The 19,255-nt window shown below is 43.4% G+C and overlaps 1 protein-coding gene across 7 annotated transcripts in view; it reads right to left on the bottom strand.

The window, feature by feature from the left end:
* The window catches only part of SAP130 (Sin3A associated protein 130), a 49,972-nt gene that overhangs the window by 25,610 nt on the left and 5,107 nt on the right, over positions 1-19,255 (bottom strand). For 4 of the 7 annotated variants that reach the window (XM_075861410.1, XM_075861407.1, XM_075861411.1 and 1 more), the window contains 7 exons: positions 14,176-14,396; positions 11,311-11,469; positions 10,806-10,920; positions 7,688-7,812; positions 6,970-7,094; positions 6,675-6,822; positions 310-400 (listed from right to left, as the gene is read on the bottom strand). In XM_075861410.1, coding sequence (XP_075717525.1) covers positions 310-400; positions 6,675-6,822; positions 6,970-7,094; positions 7,688-7,812; positions 10,806-10,920; positions 11,311-11,469; positions 14,176-14,396 — 984 coding nt within the window. Of the gene's footprint in view, positions 1-309; positions 401-6,674; positions 6,823-6,969; positions 7,095-7,687; positions 7,813-10,805; positions 10,921-11,310; positions 11,470-14,175; positions 14,397-15,365; positions 15,465-19,255 lie in introns of those variants that run through there. The other 3 variants (XM_075861413.1, XM_075861408.1, XM_075861409.1) reach the window with 3 other exon arrangements.

Here is a 19,255-nt window from a genome sequence, read left to right as displayed (position 1 = left end):
TTGTAAAGTACACCTGGTAAGAGGGAGTGCAGGCCACCCTTTTACCAGGCGCTTTGTTGCCAAACTAACCCGGCCACAATTATTGTCTGTCACGTGACCGCACTGTGACCGGCTGGGTCTGCTGTGTGAACTGGAAGTCTCGTACACTATACATTCCTATGGAGACCCTCAATGTGAGCATTTAAAGAAAGCCTGCAAGCAGTCTAAGGGAACTACAGGGTGCTGGTGGATAAGGAACATGGGTATGTTATCAAGTCTCATTCACAAGAACTGCCAATAACGCAAAAATAAATTATAATAAATATTTACCTGATGTTGTTACAGATGGCAGATTGTTTGTTGCCAAAATAGGAGCCACAGTCGCGGCAGCAACTGGATTTCCTGTGCCAAAGAGAGTCTTCTACCCCAAAAAATAAATAATATAGTGCATAATGTTAAAAATGTAAATTAATGCTCGAAACAGAACATTCTCTCTCAATACTAAAAATATTCTACTGATTCCAAAACAACCTAATATAAAATCTCAATCAGCACGACGGGGGATCCGACATATATAATCAAGTGTAGTCACATACTGCAGTGAGAACACCGCTAATACTTTTTGGTCCCCACATAACCCATTTAAAAAGGAAAATAGAATACAATGGAGCAGTAGTCGCCAACCAGTGGCTAGGGGGCCCACATGTGGTTCGCGGCCCCCTACAGTGTGGCTCAACATCATCCTGAGTAACATGCACTGGCAATTATTATTGAAAACGTATCCTAACCACCGAGCAAAAGTTAGCGTGGTATGTTTGCAATTTAAGGATTTTTTTTTCTTCTCCACATTAAAGGGTAACTAAACGTTCAGACTTCTGACATGTCAGTAGTTTTGATTGGTGGGGGTCCGAGCACAGAGACCCCCACCAATCGCTAAAACGAAGCGGGAAATCCACCCGTGTGAGAGCTCAGTTGCTTAATTTCTTTTCGGCTTTTTACGGAAAGTCCGTACACCACTACATCGATTTCCAGAAAAAAAGCCAAACTAAGCGGCTGAGCGCTCACATAAATAAAATGTATTTTAATGTCACACTAAAAGCAATATTATAAAAAAAAAAAATAAAAAAAATTGCGATACCTTCCCTTTAACACTTCGGAGCACATTTCACTCAAACACTGAATCCTGATTTCATTGTTCCTGTAACACGTTCCAGGCCTCCAGTCCCAAAGGCAGTGTAGCAGCCAGACATAATAATTATGGCTCCTCCACCATGTTTTACTGTAGGTAGGGTGCACTTTTCTTTATAGGCTTCAGTTCATAGTCTATAAACAGAACGCTGGTACGCCTTGCAAAAGAGCTCTAGCTTGGTTTCATCTGTCAGCCCATTTTTCCAGAAGGATTGTGGTTTGTCTATTTAACTTTGGCAGAGGTTCCGTCACTCTTTTTTTATGCCTTTCTTTAAGCAGTGGGGTCCTCCTTGGCCTTCGCCCAAACTTTAGGTGGTGTATGATACGGGTTGAAACCATCACTCCAGATATCGCCAGCTCAGCATGAAGTTCTTTGGATGTTTAAGCGGCTTCTTTGCCACAATTCGTACCACTTTCGTAGGGTTCCTCTTTCCACCAATGGGAATGGTTGGTGATATTAACTTCCTGTTTGTGGCACATTAGTATATTGGAGGGGGGGAACTTTTCAAGCTGGGTGTTGACCATTTTGAAGTTGGCCATTTTGTATCCAACTTTAGTTTTTTCAATGGGAAGAGGGTCATGTGACACATCAAGAAAAACAATGGTGTGCTTGGTTTTAACGTTACTTTATTCTTTCATGAGTTATTTACAAGTTTCTGACCACTTATAAAATGTGTTCAAAGTGCTGCCCATTGTGTTGGATTGTCAATGCAACCCTCTTCTCCCACTCTTCACACACTGATAGCAACACCGCAGAAGAAATGCTAGCACAGGCTTCCAGTATCCGTAGTTTCAGTTGCTGCACATCTCGTATCTTCACAGCATAGACAATTGCCTTCAGATGACCCCAAAGATAAAAGTCTAAGGGGGTCAGATCGGGAGACCTAGGGGGCCATTCAACTGGCCCACGATGACCAATCCACTTTCCAGGAAACTGTTCATCTAGGAATGCTCGGACCTGACACCCATAATGACATAGATAACTCATGAAAGAATAAAGTAACGTTAAAACCAAGCACACCATTGTTTTTCTTGTGAAATTCTCGATAAGTTTGATGTGTCACATGACCCTCTTCCCATTGAAAAACTAAAGTTGGATACAAAATGGCCGACTTCAAAATGGCCGCCATGGTCAACACCCAGCCTTGAAAAGTTTCCCCCCTCCCATATACTAATGTGTCACAAACAGGAAGTTAATATCACCAACCATTCCCATTTTATTTAGGTGTATCCATATAAATGGCCCACCCTGTATTGAAGCCATGCTTTATAGGCTAGTTAAAGTCCCGTGACCACCAACAAGGTGGGGACAGGCAATTATAATTTGGAATTAATGACAGGTTTGTCCGATTGTCTTTTGTTTCAAACTGAACGCAGGATGCCATAATCGTGTTCTGGCATACTTTTCAATTTTGTATCCTTTTAGGATATGTTCACACAGAGTTTTTTTGCATGCAGAAAATTCTGCCTGGAAAGATTAGCGCCGGTGTTTTGAGGCATTTTTACATATTTCTTCAACAGGCAAAGAGAAAAACCGTGAGCAGTTCTGACAACGCATCAAAAACCGCATAGTCCTTTCGCAGCGTTTTTTCCATCTCTCATGGGGTTTGAGGCTGAAAACGCCTCAAGATAGGGCATGTTGCTTTTCTGTATCAAACATACGTGATTATACACAGTCGAATCACATTATTATGACCAGCAGCTAATATCCAGAGTAACCGCCATGTGCAGCACGGACAGCAGCTAGACGGGCTGGGAGTGACTCAATAAGGTGCGGGTCGGTTGTCTCCGGTATCTGGAGCCTCGCTGACTGCAGCGCATCCCACATTTGCCGCAGGGTGCGTGGGGGAGGATCCATAGAGCCAACAAAACTATTAAGTTGGTCCCACAGATTCTCAATTGGGTTCAAGTCTGGCACATTAGGGGGCCAGGGAAGTACTTGGAGTTCTTGGTTGTGCTCTTAAAACCACTGTCGGACATTTCTAGCCGTGTGACATGTCGCATTGTCTTGCTGGAAGATTCCATCTCCCAGGGAAGACAAACAGCATGTATGGGTGGACGAGATCTCCAACGATGGATTCATAACAAAATCAGTTCAGAGTGCCTTCCACATGGGTGAGTGGGCGCAGAAAATGCTGTGAAAAAATTCCCCAGACTATAACGCTGCCGCCACCATCTTGTGTGCTTCCAGCAATGGTTGCAGGGTATTTGTTCTCTGATGAATCTCGCCTGACACGCCAAAGTCCATTCGTTCGATGAAGCAGAAAACACGACTCATCGGAGAAGGCAACCCTTCCCAATCATCGGTGGTCCAATTCAGATACTGCCTTGCAAATTGAAGCCTTTTTTCCGATGCACCTTTGTTAACATAGCAGCAGTGACCATCAGTCTGCTTCGCAGCTCCATATGCAGTAGGGTTCGCTGAACTACTTTAGACACACATCTGGTAGCCGCCTCTTTCAGCCATGGCGCACCTTCGTAGCAGACGTTCACTCCTAACAATGGAACGTCGTGCTCCGCAGATTCCAAATCTGTTACTCCCAATGGTGCCATTTGTCCACTCACTATACACTTTCACCACAGCAGCACGCGAGCAGTTAAACTATGCTGTTGGAGAAATACTGCCACCCTTGGTCTGAAAGCCAATAATCATCCCTTTTTGCAACTCTTTATGATAAATCGCCCATTTTACACAATGGCAAAAATGAGTGATATGTGTTCAGACAGCCTATCGCACACCTTATGTACCCACCAAGCAAGCCCACGACACGTCACTACATTCATGGGCTACATGCTGCCAACGTCGAAAGTAGGAGGTGGTCATAATGTGACCCGACTGTACACATCCAAGCAGTTTTATGTAACACTATTTCTGGAAATTTTACATGGTGTACTTAATATTCAGGAGTATCAATGTTTAGGTTAACAAGAAGGGGGATGGGAGGAATACACAACTGCCGGATGAGACTACACAGATAGATTGTTTGCATTCTAAAAACAAGGAGTAGCAGCTCAATTAACCTGAGGCATACAGGTCTGCACTAGAGCTACGTATACAAACGGTACGACAATAAAGGAGTATTGCCATCTCGGAAATATCCTGTGGATGTTCCATAAATGCCCGATAGGTGCACTCCTGGGACCTGCACCCATCTCTATAATGGGGCTCCCGGATACCTTCCTTCCCTCCTTCTGCCACTGGGCTCCCACCACTGAGTTACTAGGTGGGCGATTTTTCTGGAAACAGAGGAGCGCGTTGTGCTAAACTGTATCAGGAACACCCATAGAAATGAATAGCAGATACAGAAACAGGTTCGGAAACACCATAGAATCTCAGATCCGCAACTTCAATAGCCAGGCAGTTTAACAAAGCGGAGGTGAAGTGGAACAGCGGAAATTGGGAAAGGAGGTAGTTTTGCAGCAGAACGTCCCATGGGGCGTCCGCGAGTAGATTTACTAGGTCAGCGAACCAGTGCCAGCAAGGCCAGTCTGGGATCACCAATTTGACTGGAATGCCCTCTGCCTTGAACAGTTTGAGAGCTCTGGCAGAAAAGAAGGGGAGAAAATATACAAGAGAGGACCAGAGCGTCGTGTACAAGGGTCCTGGGATCTTGGAGCGTAGGCTGTGTTTGAGGCAAGGCGTGAAGAGGTCAACCTCTTCAGTGCCTCACTTCTGTCAGATGAAACGACCATTACCCCAGATCCAATATTTCCCAAGTTTGCTGCTGATTTGTCCACACCAGGGATGTGGACAACTGGCAATGATTCTCTGCCCAGTGGAGTTTCCGAGAGGACTCCCGCATTGCCACTCTGAACCAAGATGTCATCCAGGTAAGGAACAGTAGCAACTTGCTTGGCGTGGAGCAGCACCATGACAGTAGCTAAGAGCTTGGGAGCAGTAGCAAGCCTGAACGGGAGGGTGAAAAACTGAAAATGTTAAGTAAAGGCGACGCGAAGGAAACGTTGAGCCCTTGTGAATGGCATGTGGCGGTAGGGATCTCAGAGGTCAATGGAGGAAAGGTACTTGTCTTGTTCCAATGATGCAACCATTGACCATAGGGACATCCAAAACCTACGATCGCCACTGAATCAGACGTCGCTCTGGCAGCAAAACGAGCCGCCTAAAGGGTGACATTGCATAAAAACTAGAAAAGCTGGGAAGCCAGATGTCCTCCTGCAGAGCTCCTTCTGTAATGCCCTGGTGAAGCTGTTCAGTCCATAGGGAGAAAGCGAATGCTAGGCAGAACATGCTGCCAAAAACGCTCTTTTGGCTAGAGAATTCAATCTTTTGTCAAGAGAATCATTACGAGATGCCGCATCTGACAGTGGAAGGGTTGTGCTCTATGACAGTCTCGACACAGGCAGATCTACAAAAGAGAAACAGTCCACTTGTAAACCAAATCATCCTGGAAGGGGAAGAGCATATCTGTACTCTTGGAGGCAGACAAGTACCTATCAGGGTGCCTCAATTCCCTAGAGGCGAGATCCTCAAACACACTGGTTTGGGAAAACCAGAGGCTGGCGCCGTTGGCAAAACACCACCACATGTAAAGTGGAGACATCCTTAACATGTAACGTGTCCCTAACAGCAAGTATCAAGTCTTGGAGAAGCTGCCTTTTTATTTTATATTTATAGTAAGAAGTTGCCATTTTAAATGTCTTGTTCGGACTGATTCAGACTGAGCCTGCAGAGAGACAGCTTCCCTAGGGCTGGTTTTAACAGGGGATGACAGAAAAAAAAGACTAAAGAAGTGTAGGACCTGTTATTTGCGCTTCTGGGTATCTTACGTGACATACCATGGGGAAGAGGGTGCGTTACTTCGTTGTGAGATTTTAGAGGAGCATTTATCTGGGCCTCTACATGGTACTGCATGCGTTTCAGAGCCTCAGCCAAAGTCTAGGAGAGTTTAGAAAGGTACCCTAAGGCCTGACTAAAAGACAATTTCCAGTCTGGGGAAAGGCTCACATCCTGCGAGGGTGCAGTTTTCTGGGGGCCCTGGGAGCATAGTGGAGTAAACTGAACACCGTGGAATTTCATGTTCCAGTGACCAAAATTACAGTGGGTCACTAATGCCATGGGGACGGTTGCCATTTGGAATCATCCTAGGAGGGAGACTTGCTGTGGGAGGATGGTCCTCTTCCCTAGTTAGACAAGTGTCAGCGGAAAGGGAACCTTTCCTGAGGGAAAAAAAAAGAACAAACACTCTTTTTCCTACCTAGTTTCAGCCTCCTAATGGCAAGGGACTATATCCATGCTGCTGTCTCTCCAAATGGCATGAACTAGAAACTTCTTCTAAGGTATGCATTATTACTGCTGCTATACATGAATTCACTTGATAAAATCTCTCTAGCCCCTATATAGCGGTTTAGGGTTGTCAAAACCGATGATGGTTCCCTTTAAAAGTAATAAATATAATGATAGTGGATTATTAGAATACAGAAAAGAAAAAGCATTCATATATACCATAACAGTGATGTAAAGGGACAATGCCCTCCGTTTACAGTACCTGTGCCATTGCATGCAACTGTTGCTTCTGTGCTCCCAAAGCAGGATGTGTGGGCAGTGTAATGCGTGTTCCAGTATCACGCACCTGGGCAGGTCTCTGGATGCTCATTGTCGCAGGAGGAGGGTGCTGCTGAATTGATAAAGTTGGTCTAGGCAGGAACAGAGATTATGGCAAAATGACAAAAAATAAAATATAATATAAAATTATATATATTACACACACGATCTTCAAAACAAAATGCGAACTGATAACTACCATCATAATTTAAACTGATCACAAACCACTTTTTACGCACCTTAGAACCGGTTCTGCAGCATGTGCGGGAGTGGTGGTGATAACTGGGGACTGCGCTCGAGTAGCGGAGACTGTAGCCACTATAGCAGGTGAGACTGAAGTTGCTGTGGTTGCTGGAGGGCGCGACTGCACAGAAACGCAATGCATTTATTACAGCAACTAAAATCATTCACAGCGTTTTAAATGCATAGCTGTTGTGTACCAAAGTTGATTTAAAATCCTAGTTCGAATGCACTTTCTAGTATTCCATATGGGAAAAAAAAAAAAAAACTTGCACGTGACCTTGCAACTACCACAGAAATTCCAAAATGGTTGAAAATTTGTGATGGTCATATGTGCCTTTTTATCTCACTGGAATGTTCCATAGCAACTGTGACCAAGTTGATGTGTAGCTCGCCATGTTGACCAAGAACAAAAAAAAAACAAAAAAAAAAAAAACAACTGACAAAAAGAAAAATCTATTAAAATGCTCAGAAAAAGCAATAATGGGGATGAAAAACACTCCACTATTAAGGAAAACTACACTAGACTAAAAGAAACAAACAAAAAAATAAAATAAAAAATCCTGGTATGGCACAATCAAGGTCTAGCGACTTGTGACATTTTAAGTGTTGAATAGATCATGAGAATTGTCTAATACATTCTAAAAACATATAGTCTAAAACGGTTTTAATACAGCCACAAGAAATAATACAACACACACACTAAAGAAAATGTACCTGTATAGGGGGATGAATAATATGCTGAGCCGCTGACTGCGCGGCAGCAGAGGACATCTGGTTAGAGGCTGGTCTCAAAACAGTAGTCACTTTGGAACTGGACATCACAGCAGCTGCTGCGGCTCCTAACAGATTGAGGAATGGGAGAATTGCAAATGGTTAATTTACTCAAACCTTTGCCGCCTCTGTTTTTAATGAAACACGTGTTTAAAAATTGTTACATTTCTTAAAAATTTAAACTATACATAGAAGCTGCATAGCAGACAATTTACAACCCCTTTAGGCCTCCTGCACATAGGATGGAAATGCTGCGGATTTTACATGCGCAAAATCTCCAGTAATTAACATACGAATGTCACATCATGCTCATTCTAAAATACGTTAAAAAAAATCTGCCACGCGTGTGGCTACTCAAAGTGGTTATACATTGTTAAAAATGTCAAAGAAGGGATCACATCTGAACAACCCCTTTTCTAAATGACGATTGAGCCATCACCCTTGGGGGAAGCGGTGGACAGCCACACATTACTCCTGCCGCTATGGAAAAGTGCCATTACATTGCAGCCCTTCAAATAAACAATTCGTGCAAAGTGAAAGCCACTCTTGTCAATGAGAGGTTTCCCCTCCATGACGGACGACAGTTGAACCAGTGCTGACATGACAGCATTACACGGTGTTGGGACACGACCTTTTGATAAGAGGAATGGAAAAGTCCAGTTGTTAAAGGAACAGCGTCACCAAATTTTTTTTTTTAATATCAGTTTGATGTTAGTGTTTTATTAAAAACGTTTGTATTAATTTGTGTTACTTTTTTTTATTTTTACACTTTTTCTTCCCTATGGGGGCTGCCATTTTTTTTTCCATTTCTGTATGTGTCGATTAACGACACATACAGACATGGAATACGGCAGCTCAGTCCATAGGAGTCAATGAACGGGACCCGTCCCATTGACTTTGCACTATGGCTCTGTCCTGCGCAGACGCAGGTCAGAGTCAGACAGAGCAGAGCAGCTGTTTGCAGGGAGAGAGCAGGCGCCATCTTGAAGACCAGCTGCACTGCAGGTAAGATGTGTGTCTCTGCATGTCCCACTCTCTACCTCACAGACCCCCGCTCTCGTGACCCCCGACGGGCACCCCCACCCGACGCCCCCCTCCCCCCGACGGCCCCCCCGAAACGGCCCCCCTCTCCACCCCGACGGCAACCCCCTCCCCCCCGACGGCCCCCCCCGAAACGGCCCCCCCCCCTCCCTTGTGTGAAGCCCGTCCATCCAGCCCTTTCCTGGTTATATCTGCGTCTGGGAAAGCTGGGTGACCACCATTACCCCTCATACTGGAGTGTTTAGGGATGTGACTAATGAACCTCTCACACTCCAGTAGGAGGGGTAATGGTGGTCACCCAGCTTTCCCAGACCCCTGAACGGTAAATCCCTCTAGTTGTTCTGAGACTGTTTGGGGATGTGACTAATGAACCTCTCAGTCTCAGCACAATTAGACAGATTTACCGTTTAGGGGTATGTTCACACACAATGTTTTCAGCTGAAAAATCGGAAGCAGAACGCCTACAAGCATCTGCCCATTGGTTTCAATGGGAAATACGGCGTTCTGTTCCGACAGGGCGTTTTTTACGTGGTAGTTTTCCAAAAACGGCACGTAAAAAGATGCCCGACCAAAATGAAGTGCACATCACTTCTTGGGACGTTTTTGGAGCCGTTTTTCATTGACTTTATAGAAAAAAAAATCTCCAAAAACAGCCGTTAAAAAACGCGAGTTTGATTAAAAAATGGCTGAAAATCAGGAGCGGTTTTCCCTTTGTTTAGTAAGCGTGTGAACATACACTTAGCCTTTTGGTGTGTCCTATAAGGCCTCATTCACACGAGCGTGGCGTTTTTGCGCACGCAAAAACGCGGCGTTTTGTGTGCGCAGAAGCCACTTAACAGCTCCGTGGGGCAGCAGCATATGATGCGCGGCTGCGTGCTTTTCGCGCAGCCGCCATCATTATGACACTCCATTTGGATGTTTGTAAACAGAAAAGCACGTGGTGCTTTTCTGTTTTCATTCATCCTTTTGACAGCTGATGCGCGAATCACACTGTTCGCACGGAAATGCTTCCGTGCGACATGCGTGGTTTTTCACGCGCCCATTGACTTCAATGGGTGCGTGATGCGCGAAAAACGCCCAAAGAACGGACATGTTGTGACTTTTTTTCAGCGGACTCACGCTGAGTAAAAATCACGGACATGTCAGCACGGCCCCATAGACTAATATAGGTCCGTGCAACGCGCGTGCAAATCACGCGCGTTGCACGGACGTAATTCACGTTCGTCTGAATAAAGCCTAACTTCTTCCAGCTGCAGAATCACACCCAATATGGCTGCCAGACACTGCTTAGCAATTTGAAGACACCTTTACCTGGCTTGTGAGAGGGGGGGGGGGGTGAGGTTCCCTCCCACATTTACAGCAGCTGTGACTCAGGTTGCTTTGCCTTATTCACCTTGCTGTAATTCTGGGAAGTGCTCCCTCTGGTGGCCAACATTGGAAAACATGTCAAATTATTATTTAATTTTTAATACTTTCCACCATACGGAAAAAAAAATAAAAATACTGCAAAAAACTTAAAAAATATAATAGAAATAAGTAACGACACTTAAAAAAAAAAAAGGTTTCATTTGCGACACATTCCCTTTAATTTATACATATAGTCCAGGAAGAAGAACAAAGGTACGGCAACACCCAGAGTTCTAAGAAAAGATGCTGCAGGTGTGTTATTTCATGGGGAATACAAATATCAAGACAGGCATGTCATGGTGAGCAGACAGGTTGTCTAATCTACAGGGCAATTAGATCTGGCCACTTATGGACATGAGAGTGAAATCCAGTAATGTTTAAAGTAGCCGTCTTCTTGGGTGATCCATTTACATATTCTGTTTGGACATTTGGAGGTACATATGGGAGAGTAATGACTCCAGTCAATCAGCCAGAGCCAATGCAAAAAGCAGCCCTCCCCTGGAGTAACGATCACATGGCTGACTAAAGCCGCAGACAACTCCTAAATAATCAGTCCACCCCTTGAGTTTACACAATACAGACCTAAACCATCTCAAGTGATTATTTATAATACCTCTCGGGAGATGGGAGGCTCCGATGTGCAGAGGAGGTCCTGGAGCACCGCTGCGGATTATAGACATCTGTACATTAGTTGCAGTCATTATATGATGCAGATTATTAGGGTGCCCCTAAAAGTAACCAATAAGAGAAAGTCAGTCAGTAAGCTTTGAAGAGAAAGCAGTGTCAGCATTTCAATTACCAAAAGCAAATAACCTACAAAAAAAACAAAACAACCCACTAAAAACACAAAAAACAAATGCATAAATGGCTTCAAAGATTCCTGACAAACCTATGACAAAGCACATCTCTACAAGATGGGAATGAATGGGAAATCGCTTAGATTATTTGATACATTACAGGACGTTACCCAGTTTAAAAAGAGCTGGCAATATCGTTTTAGAATAGAAACTTGAGATTCAATTTAATGAAAGGCAAAGAAAAACCTGTACTAAATCTGATATGGACAGCAGGTAAGACACTGTATTAATTCTGGATTGTAATCAGTGCTAGATCCTTACCTGCTGACCACTAATAGTGGCCACAGGAATAGCTGAAGCCTGAGGAAGTCCACTTTCCATTGTGACGGTCACTGGCCCAGATACCTTTGGAACAGCAGATAGGGCAGAGGGAGGTGCTGGAGCAATGGGTCTGCTTGGAATCGTTGATTTCATAGGCTGCTGTGGGAAAACACCAATAATGAACAACTTGCAAAAGAAAACGTTAAATTAAAGAGTTAAAATATTTTTTTTTGGTTTTGTGTGCCAATAAACCTCAAGAAAAAAAAGGGTTAAACCATTTAATTTTGACAGAAAAACTTGAGAATGGGATAGGTAGATGGAAGACTGATGCAAAGAAAAGGCAAGGCCATTCCCTTTAAACAACCCCTTTAAATCATTTTACAATAGTTTTTAAAAGGGAATATTCCATGAGTGGTCAAACTAGTCAATTATAAAACTAAAAACGCATATCTAATTTAATACATTCCATAACATTGGTTTTCTTGGAATTGCTTTGCTTGCTTTTAACTATAAAATGTAATTGTGTTCTCAGGAGAAGCACGAGCACAATAAATGTGAAGGCAATAAAATTAAAAAGAATTGAAAAAGCCATGTCAGCAAACGTGGGGGAGTAGATGAGCAGGGCGTTCTGTCCGATTCACAGATCTATAAATCTATAGCATACAATGGGAGATCTCATTCACCTAATCTGTAACTTAATACAGTATGCTGCCCTAGCAAAGGGAAGAATATTAAAAAAGGCATGGGTTCACTAGGTGTATGTGCCAAAAAAAAACAAAAACACTAGTTTAATATCAATGGAGTTCCCTGTGACCAACACAGATGGCCTATTCTAAGGATAGGACGTCAATGTTTGACAGTAAGGGGGCCATTTTCTGGGACCCCCGCCAATATGCGCAATGAATGGGCTGTGTTGCTCTTGCAACTGCCGCATCCACTTCATTGTGCCGATATTCGGGGGTCACTCAAACTAAGAATAGGGCATCAATGTTAAAATGCCAGAGAATCCTTTTCAACTAAGAGGAACAGAGCACTCGTGCTTATGAGTCCGCTGTATACAGGGTCAGGTTTGTACCATTAGCCAAAACTGCCAAGCTCTGCGGTTCTTTACAGCTGACGGATATGTATCTGCATACACAGCAGCCCGTCAATCACTGAGGAGGGCAGTGCGAGAACTTCCCTCATGAATACACCGGACTCAGCTATCCTATTTCTATTTGATCCTATTAGTCAAACCGCACAATATTTTTTTGGTGCCGTTTGGCTAATAGGAGAAGGGACTTGTCCCTGTAATATGCTGTCCTTTCCTAGGGCAGCATACGGAGTGGACAGATAATCCGCACCAAATTGTGGTGCAGTTTTCGGACTGAATCTCTGCTGCAGAAACAGTGATCGAAAAAAAAAGGTTAATACGGATCCCACAAAATGTATTCGTCTGTTCTAAGTGCAGCCCGGCCTCCCGAGATAACGCTGCATGTGACCTTGGCATGGAATGAAAGGTCTTCTCAGGAGGCCGGGCTGCACTCAGAACACAGGGATGCATCGCTAGTACAAACGCCTGGAGTAAGTACTAACCATTTTATTATTTTTAAACTTTCTTTTTCTCTTCTGGATTTGCGATTTTTGTGGCAGAATCGCGGCTTTTCAGGCGCAAAAGTCGAAGCATTTGCCAATTTGTTGTAGGTTTTACCTCCCAATTGAATATAATGGGGAAAACCTGCAACAGAAGAGCAGCTATTTCCACAGCACAAATTGACATGCGGCGGATTTTAAAAAAAACTGCACTATAGGTCTATTTATGACTGGTTTCTCTGCAGATTTTTTCCCCTGCAGTGTGGATGAAATTTGTTCAAATTTCACCCACTCTGCTACGACTACAATACGCTGTGGATTTTCCACAATAAAATCTGTTGCGGAAAATCCGTAGCATTTACGTTTTGTGTATCATTGCTGTTAAACTTTTGTCAACCTCTTAATGACGTACTTCATATTTTTGTAAAAATAAATTTAAAAACCAAAAGGATTTATAAAGAATTTTATGCATTTATCCCTTTATCTGAAATATATATATTTTGATGCGTGGTTACTAATTTCTCTCTTTATAACTATTACAACAAAGGTACCAAAAAATAAAATATGACATACAAGGACACCTTAAAGAGGCCCTGTCTCCAGTATATTAGTGCCCTATCTCCTACATAATGTGATTGGCGCTGTAATGTAGTTAAGTGGCTTATATTTTGAAAAACGATAATTTTTTGAGCAAGTTATGAACAATTTTAGATTTATGCAAATTCGCTTCTTAATAGACAACTGGACGTTTAACACTTTTTACCAAGTGGGCGTTGTAAAGAGAAGTGTATGACGCTAACCAATCAGCATCATACACTTCTCTCCATTCATGTCCATTTGTATTCTCGCGAGATCATGCTGTGCTGTCACTTACTCACACATTAACTTTACCGAAGTGTCTTGAGAGTGAATAGACATTCCCTCCAGCCAGGACGCGATATCTATTCACACTCCCGACACTTTGGTAAAGTTTCTGTGGGACTTACTCACAGCACAGCGTGATCTCGCGAGATCACGCTGTGAGTGCCGTGAAAGAAGCTGGGCTGGAACGATGAGAAGTGTATGACAGTATTTGTCAGCGTCATACACTTCTCTTTACAACGCCCACTTGGTAAAATGTGTTCAAAAACGCCCAGTCCATTAAGAAACTAATTAGCATAAATCTAAAAATTGTTCATAACTTGCTCAAAATTGATCATTTTTCAAAGTAAAAGCCACTGTTATCTACATTACAGCGCCGATCAGATTATGTCGGAGATAGTGACAGAGCCTCTTTAACACAAGAATAAGCACCTTCAAGATATTCTCAGAGAAGGACATTGGAACAGTTGGAAGATGAGCAGACTGAGCGGTCATAGTCAGGGGGCTTGCTGTGTGGTGCGAAACCATCTGTAACTGTGGGTATGGCCTAACCACCACAGCTTCTTGTTTGTCGTCCCTTGGAGGAAGAACTGTATTTGCCGTAAGTGTGTCACGCGACTGACTCTCCATTTCCCTTAAAGCCTCGTCACCACCTTGAGAGAAAAAAAAAAAAAAAAAAAAAAAAGTCAAGCTTCAAAAGAGTTATCCCATGAATAGATTTTAGATCAAAAGTCCTGAAATGGCGGCAGTTTTAAAGTAATTTGCAGTGTTTCTAGCATAAAACCAAAACCCGTTTTCATAATTTTTTTGCGTCCCCCTTGGTGGTGCTGCTTCTAATCGGTGCTGTTAGGGGAGGGGGTCTGAGCAAAATCAGTCTCCTTCCCCCTCTGGCAGCTGACAATATAGTCCCTTCTTACATCCCCTGTTATGCTGCTGCAGAGGATCTGCTCCTTCCCTGGCAAGCAGGAAAGAAAGCCATTTCCATTGGCTGCTCTGCAGTGAGCGGAGGATCACTATACAGAGAACTGGCTGTGGGGATAATGACTGAGCAAGTAAATGGTATAACTTCATGAATCATTTTTATTTTTAACAGCATGTAAATACTAAGCATTGTTAATTTTTTATTAGCTATACAATAAAACAACAAGTATTTTTTTTGCCCACTCACTAAACTCTATTTCTCGTCACAATTATTGGGAAACACAGATCCTAGGAAACAGGCACAAATTAAATAAGTGTAAGCTCCTCTTACCAGCCATATCTTTCCTGCCGACATGGAGTTTAAATCAGTTTTGTACATAAGCAGTAGGAAAAGCAGGGATAAACAGTAATGTGACAATACTAAAAACATTGGAGAAGCCAAAGAACTTGGGTGGGTGCCGTGTCCCCCAAAAGACATGATGAGAAAAATAAAAAAAATAAAAATCTTGTCAGTGTCACTGGAGGACATAGAGAGGACTTTGGGAATTTTAAAAGCAATCCTTTAAGTAGGGGGGGACCAAAACAATTGAGTACGGTCAGCACAAAGACTATATAATAAAAAATAGTCGAGAAGACCACGTAGCAGCCTTACACACCAGTAAAACAGTGGCTCTGTTATGAACCGCCCATGAAGCACCTACCGCTCGAGTGGAGTAGGCCGTGAGGGGGGCTTTTCTACCCTTTGACTTGTATGCCTCGCCAATGGCAGTCCGAATTCAGCGGGCTATTGTTGCCTTGAATGCCGCCAGATACTGCCTGGATACCTCTAGAATCATAGAGAGAGAGTCTGACTGGCAGAGCAAAGAAGTTTGGGAAAGGTAAATCCACAATGCATGAATAATATGTTCTGTCGCATGTGGAGGAGGGGAAAAAAAAATAAAAATCGGATGGGATGGAAGGACGATGTTAATGTGAAAGGCTGATACCTTCTTTTCTACCAAAGGTTGGATCGGTCATAGCAACACCTGGTCTTGGTGCATCACTGTGAAAGGAAATGTATTTTCAAAAGTGTTTTATACCTACTGTATGCCTTATATACTCATATCCTTATAGGTTTGTACAAGTTAGTTATATTAGAAGGTAGATACTCTGCAGAGCTGGGACTTTAAGGCAGTAGTGCCGTGTGCAAAACACTACATAAAGGGAGATTTGAAGAGAAGGCTGCCAACTCGGATACGTGTCTAATGGAGGTGACCGCCACTAGGAAAGCCACCTTCCAAGAAAGAAGGCGGAGAGAGATGTGTCATCCAGAAACTCAAAAGGGAGAAAACTACAAAAGCATCAAGAATCAATCTAAGCCCTAATAGAGCTGTGAAATGGCGGTAGGGGGGCACGGCATGCGCTACCTCTAGGAGAAGTGTCTGGACAGGTGACTTAGCTGCCAAGGGACGCTGTAAGAGAATTGATAGGGCTGACACCTGACCCTTGTGGGAGCTAAGGCCCAGGCCAACATCCAGACCATCTTGAAGGAAGTAAAGCAGTAGAGCAAAAAAAAAAACAAAAAAAACACGCAGCTACTGAGGAAGACCGCCTGAAAGTAAACCTTGGTGGTACCGTTTTGTCCATTCTGTAATGGCTCTGCTGACTCATGAAGAGGCAAATTAACAGCCACAGAACCAATGCTTTGAAGGAAGACTTAGCAAATGATTCCAGTTTTCTGTCATGCTGATCCTGGAATGAGGAAGCATCTGCCATGGAAATATTGGTATGTTTGGCCAGACGAGAGACTGGAGGATCCACTGAAGGAGAAAAGTACAATATTTTTCATGGATTCTGCTGGAAATGGATACATAACGTCCATTTCAGTCTTCTTGAAGGAAGGACAGGCAAAAATGGGGTTGGGCCTCACTTTTCTCCCTCCACAGATTAAAGAAAAGGGAGATCCCAGCCTAAAAAGGTAAAAAATAAAATAAAAAAATAAAATGTACCTGCAAAGCACTTATCTGCCTCCTACAGACACTAAGCTAAAAACTGGTTATTACGAGCCCATAAGTAGGTGAAGATTTTACTCCAACGTAACCCCCCAGAGCTGGATGGAGACCAGTGTAGAATACAACAAACAGAAATGTCCTACCGGGGTCTAGTGGAGTCAAGTATTCCTGGTGTCTGGTCTGTGAGGAGGGCAAGTATCACTATCCTAGACACTCATGAAACACCCTGGTCCGTACCCTTTATTAAGATTTCCCAAATTCTAATTACAATTACAATTTAGCATGTTGCATAACAGACTGTCATAATGCTTCAGAAAATTTCTTACATTATTTCCTGCTGCTTATATAGCGCCAACATATCAATCACATCAGCGCACGTCACCAATGGGACTCATAATCCAAATCAGTCCCTAGGACAAGACTCATATTAATTAACTTACCAGCATGTTAATATATTACAATTCCATTAATCCAGCACTTGGTGGTCAGGAAATCCTACTGATCTGACATTCAACAAAATAATGTCTCCAACCAAATGAGGATTTTACCTTACAGTCCAGGACTTGAATCCAAGACATCTCTCAGAAACCCAGCGGCATCTACAAATGTTTTCAAGCGCGGGTACTGAAGTGCCACAGCTCACAGACTAATGCAGACAATGATACGCCATTGGCCTAATATTGAGCCTGCACCAGCAGTGCTGACAGATGAGCTCAGAAAGCTCAACATAAGCCATGGATGTACTGGGGAGGGGGTGCTAAGAAATTACATGCATTCACGACGGAGTCACCTGGAGGAGGTAAACAAATATATCCTTCCCAAGAATGCACAATGCATCAAAATTTCAATACCATTTCAATGCTGTGCAGGGGCAAAAGGCTCAATACCATCAATATATGTATTTCGATATGAAGCAGTGTGGCCGCACAGCTTAGTATGGAAATAAAGAGAACATGGCGTGCCATGTAAAGCCGCCCGGCGATGTACTCTTCTTACAGTGACCCTTTCCATTCCCCCTTCTCAGATCATCATTGGTGGCAGTAGGGAAAGGAAGTAGGTACTACGGTTACGCCCCGCTGGTCATTCGTGCCAGCCACGTCACAATAGCAGGGAGGAACGCCCCCTCATTCCTTTCTGCCACCAATGATCTGAGAATGTGAGTAAGGGGCAGGGAGAGGACTGTCACAATCATGTCTCCTGATGACGTACCTGTGTCGCTCACGCTTCAGTGTAGTGACAGATCGGCCCCAGGAAGATATTACAGCAGAGCACAAGCTTGAAATAAAGGCAGCCAGCGTTGAGGAACATTGGGGTTAAAGTGACCCATATTAACCCCTATATTGCCATTATGTGAGGGAAACGATGAAGTCACTTAATAAGGAGAGGCAGATGGTGTTATGAATTTAGTACCTCCATGTGACTCACATTAATAGTAACCCCATCATGTACCTGACATTAACTCCACGTTGCCCATTACAACTGTGAGTGAGGTACTTGATGGGATCACTTACTAGAATGATTATTTTTGGCCTCATTGGGAGTGAGGGACATGATGTGGTTAATTCACATGGCTGTGTTCGGTGCATGAGATACAAACCGCATGTAACCCGCTTTTCCTGCATCCAACATAGTTCAGAAAGCCGGTCCCCTAGCACCAGTCATCCATGATGCGGTGAGTCACTGCCTCCCCGCGGGAATATTGTCCTGTAGTGTAATCATGTTTTCCGCACGGGAGCCCGGCTTTCTGAACTATGTTGGATACAGGAAACGTAACGGGCTGTATTTCACGCAGCCAACATAGCCATGTGAATTTACCACATCATTCACATTCCCTCACACATTAACCCAATGAGGCCCACTCTAATCATTATAGTAAGTGATCCCTTCAAGTACCTCATTTACAGTTGTAATGGGCAACATTGGGTTAATGTGAGGTACATGATGGGGTTAATTACTATTAATGCGAAGCCCATGGAGGTTGAAAACTAATAACACCCTCACATCAGAAAATGGAAGGACTTCATATTCTTGAAGTTTTTTGTTATTGTTGGCAAAGTATCGTTTTGGTATCGAGTATTGCACTACTACTTTAAGTATCGATATCGAAATTCTGGTATCGTGACAACCCTAAGGGTCAGTTCACAGTTTGACACTTTTTTTGACGCGGAAACCGCGTCGGAAAACGCGCCAAAAAATGGTCGAAAATGCCTTCCATTGATTTCAATGGGAGGCGGAGGCGTTTTTTTCCCCGCGAGCGGAAAAATAGTCTCACGGCAAAAAAAAGCGACATGCCCCATCTTCGGACGTTTACGTCTCTGACCTCCTATGGACATCAATATAAGGCAGAGAAAGCGTATTTCATGGGGTTTTTTTCCCCGCGGTGCTCAACGGCCGCGGGGGAAAAACGCAGCGAAAATCGGCGTGCAGACAGAGCAAAACCTGCCTCTAAATTCCAAGGTTTTCTGCCTACAAAAAAAACTCAGTGTGAACCCAGCCTAATACATACACCAAATTATTGAAAAGCTTAAACAATTGCTTTGAATTTAACAATAATCCAGCACATGAGGGAAAAGTACAGCCGTTGTTTACATACTAAAGCA

The sequence above is a fragment of the Rhinoderma darwinii genome, chromosome 4 (assembly GCF_050947455.1).
Source record: "Rhinoderma darwinii isolate aRhiDar2 chromosome 4, aRhiDar2.hap1, whole genome shotgun sequence".
In the NCBI taxonomy this organism is placed as follows: Eukaryota; Metazoa; Chordata; class Amphibia; order Anura; family Rhinodermatidae; genus Rhinoderma; species Rhinoderma darwinii.
The sequence above is the reverse complement of the archived record's forward strand: the minus strand, read 5'-3'. Positions and strand labels throughout refer to the sequence as shown.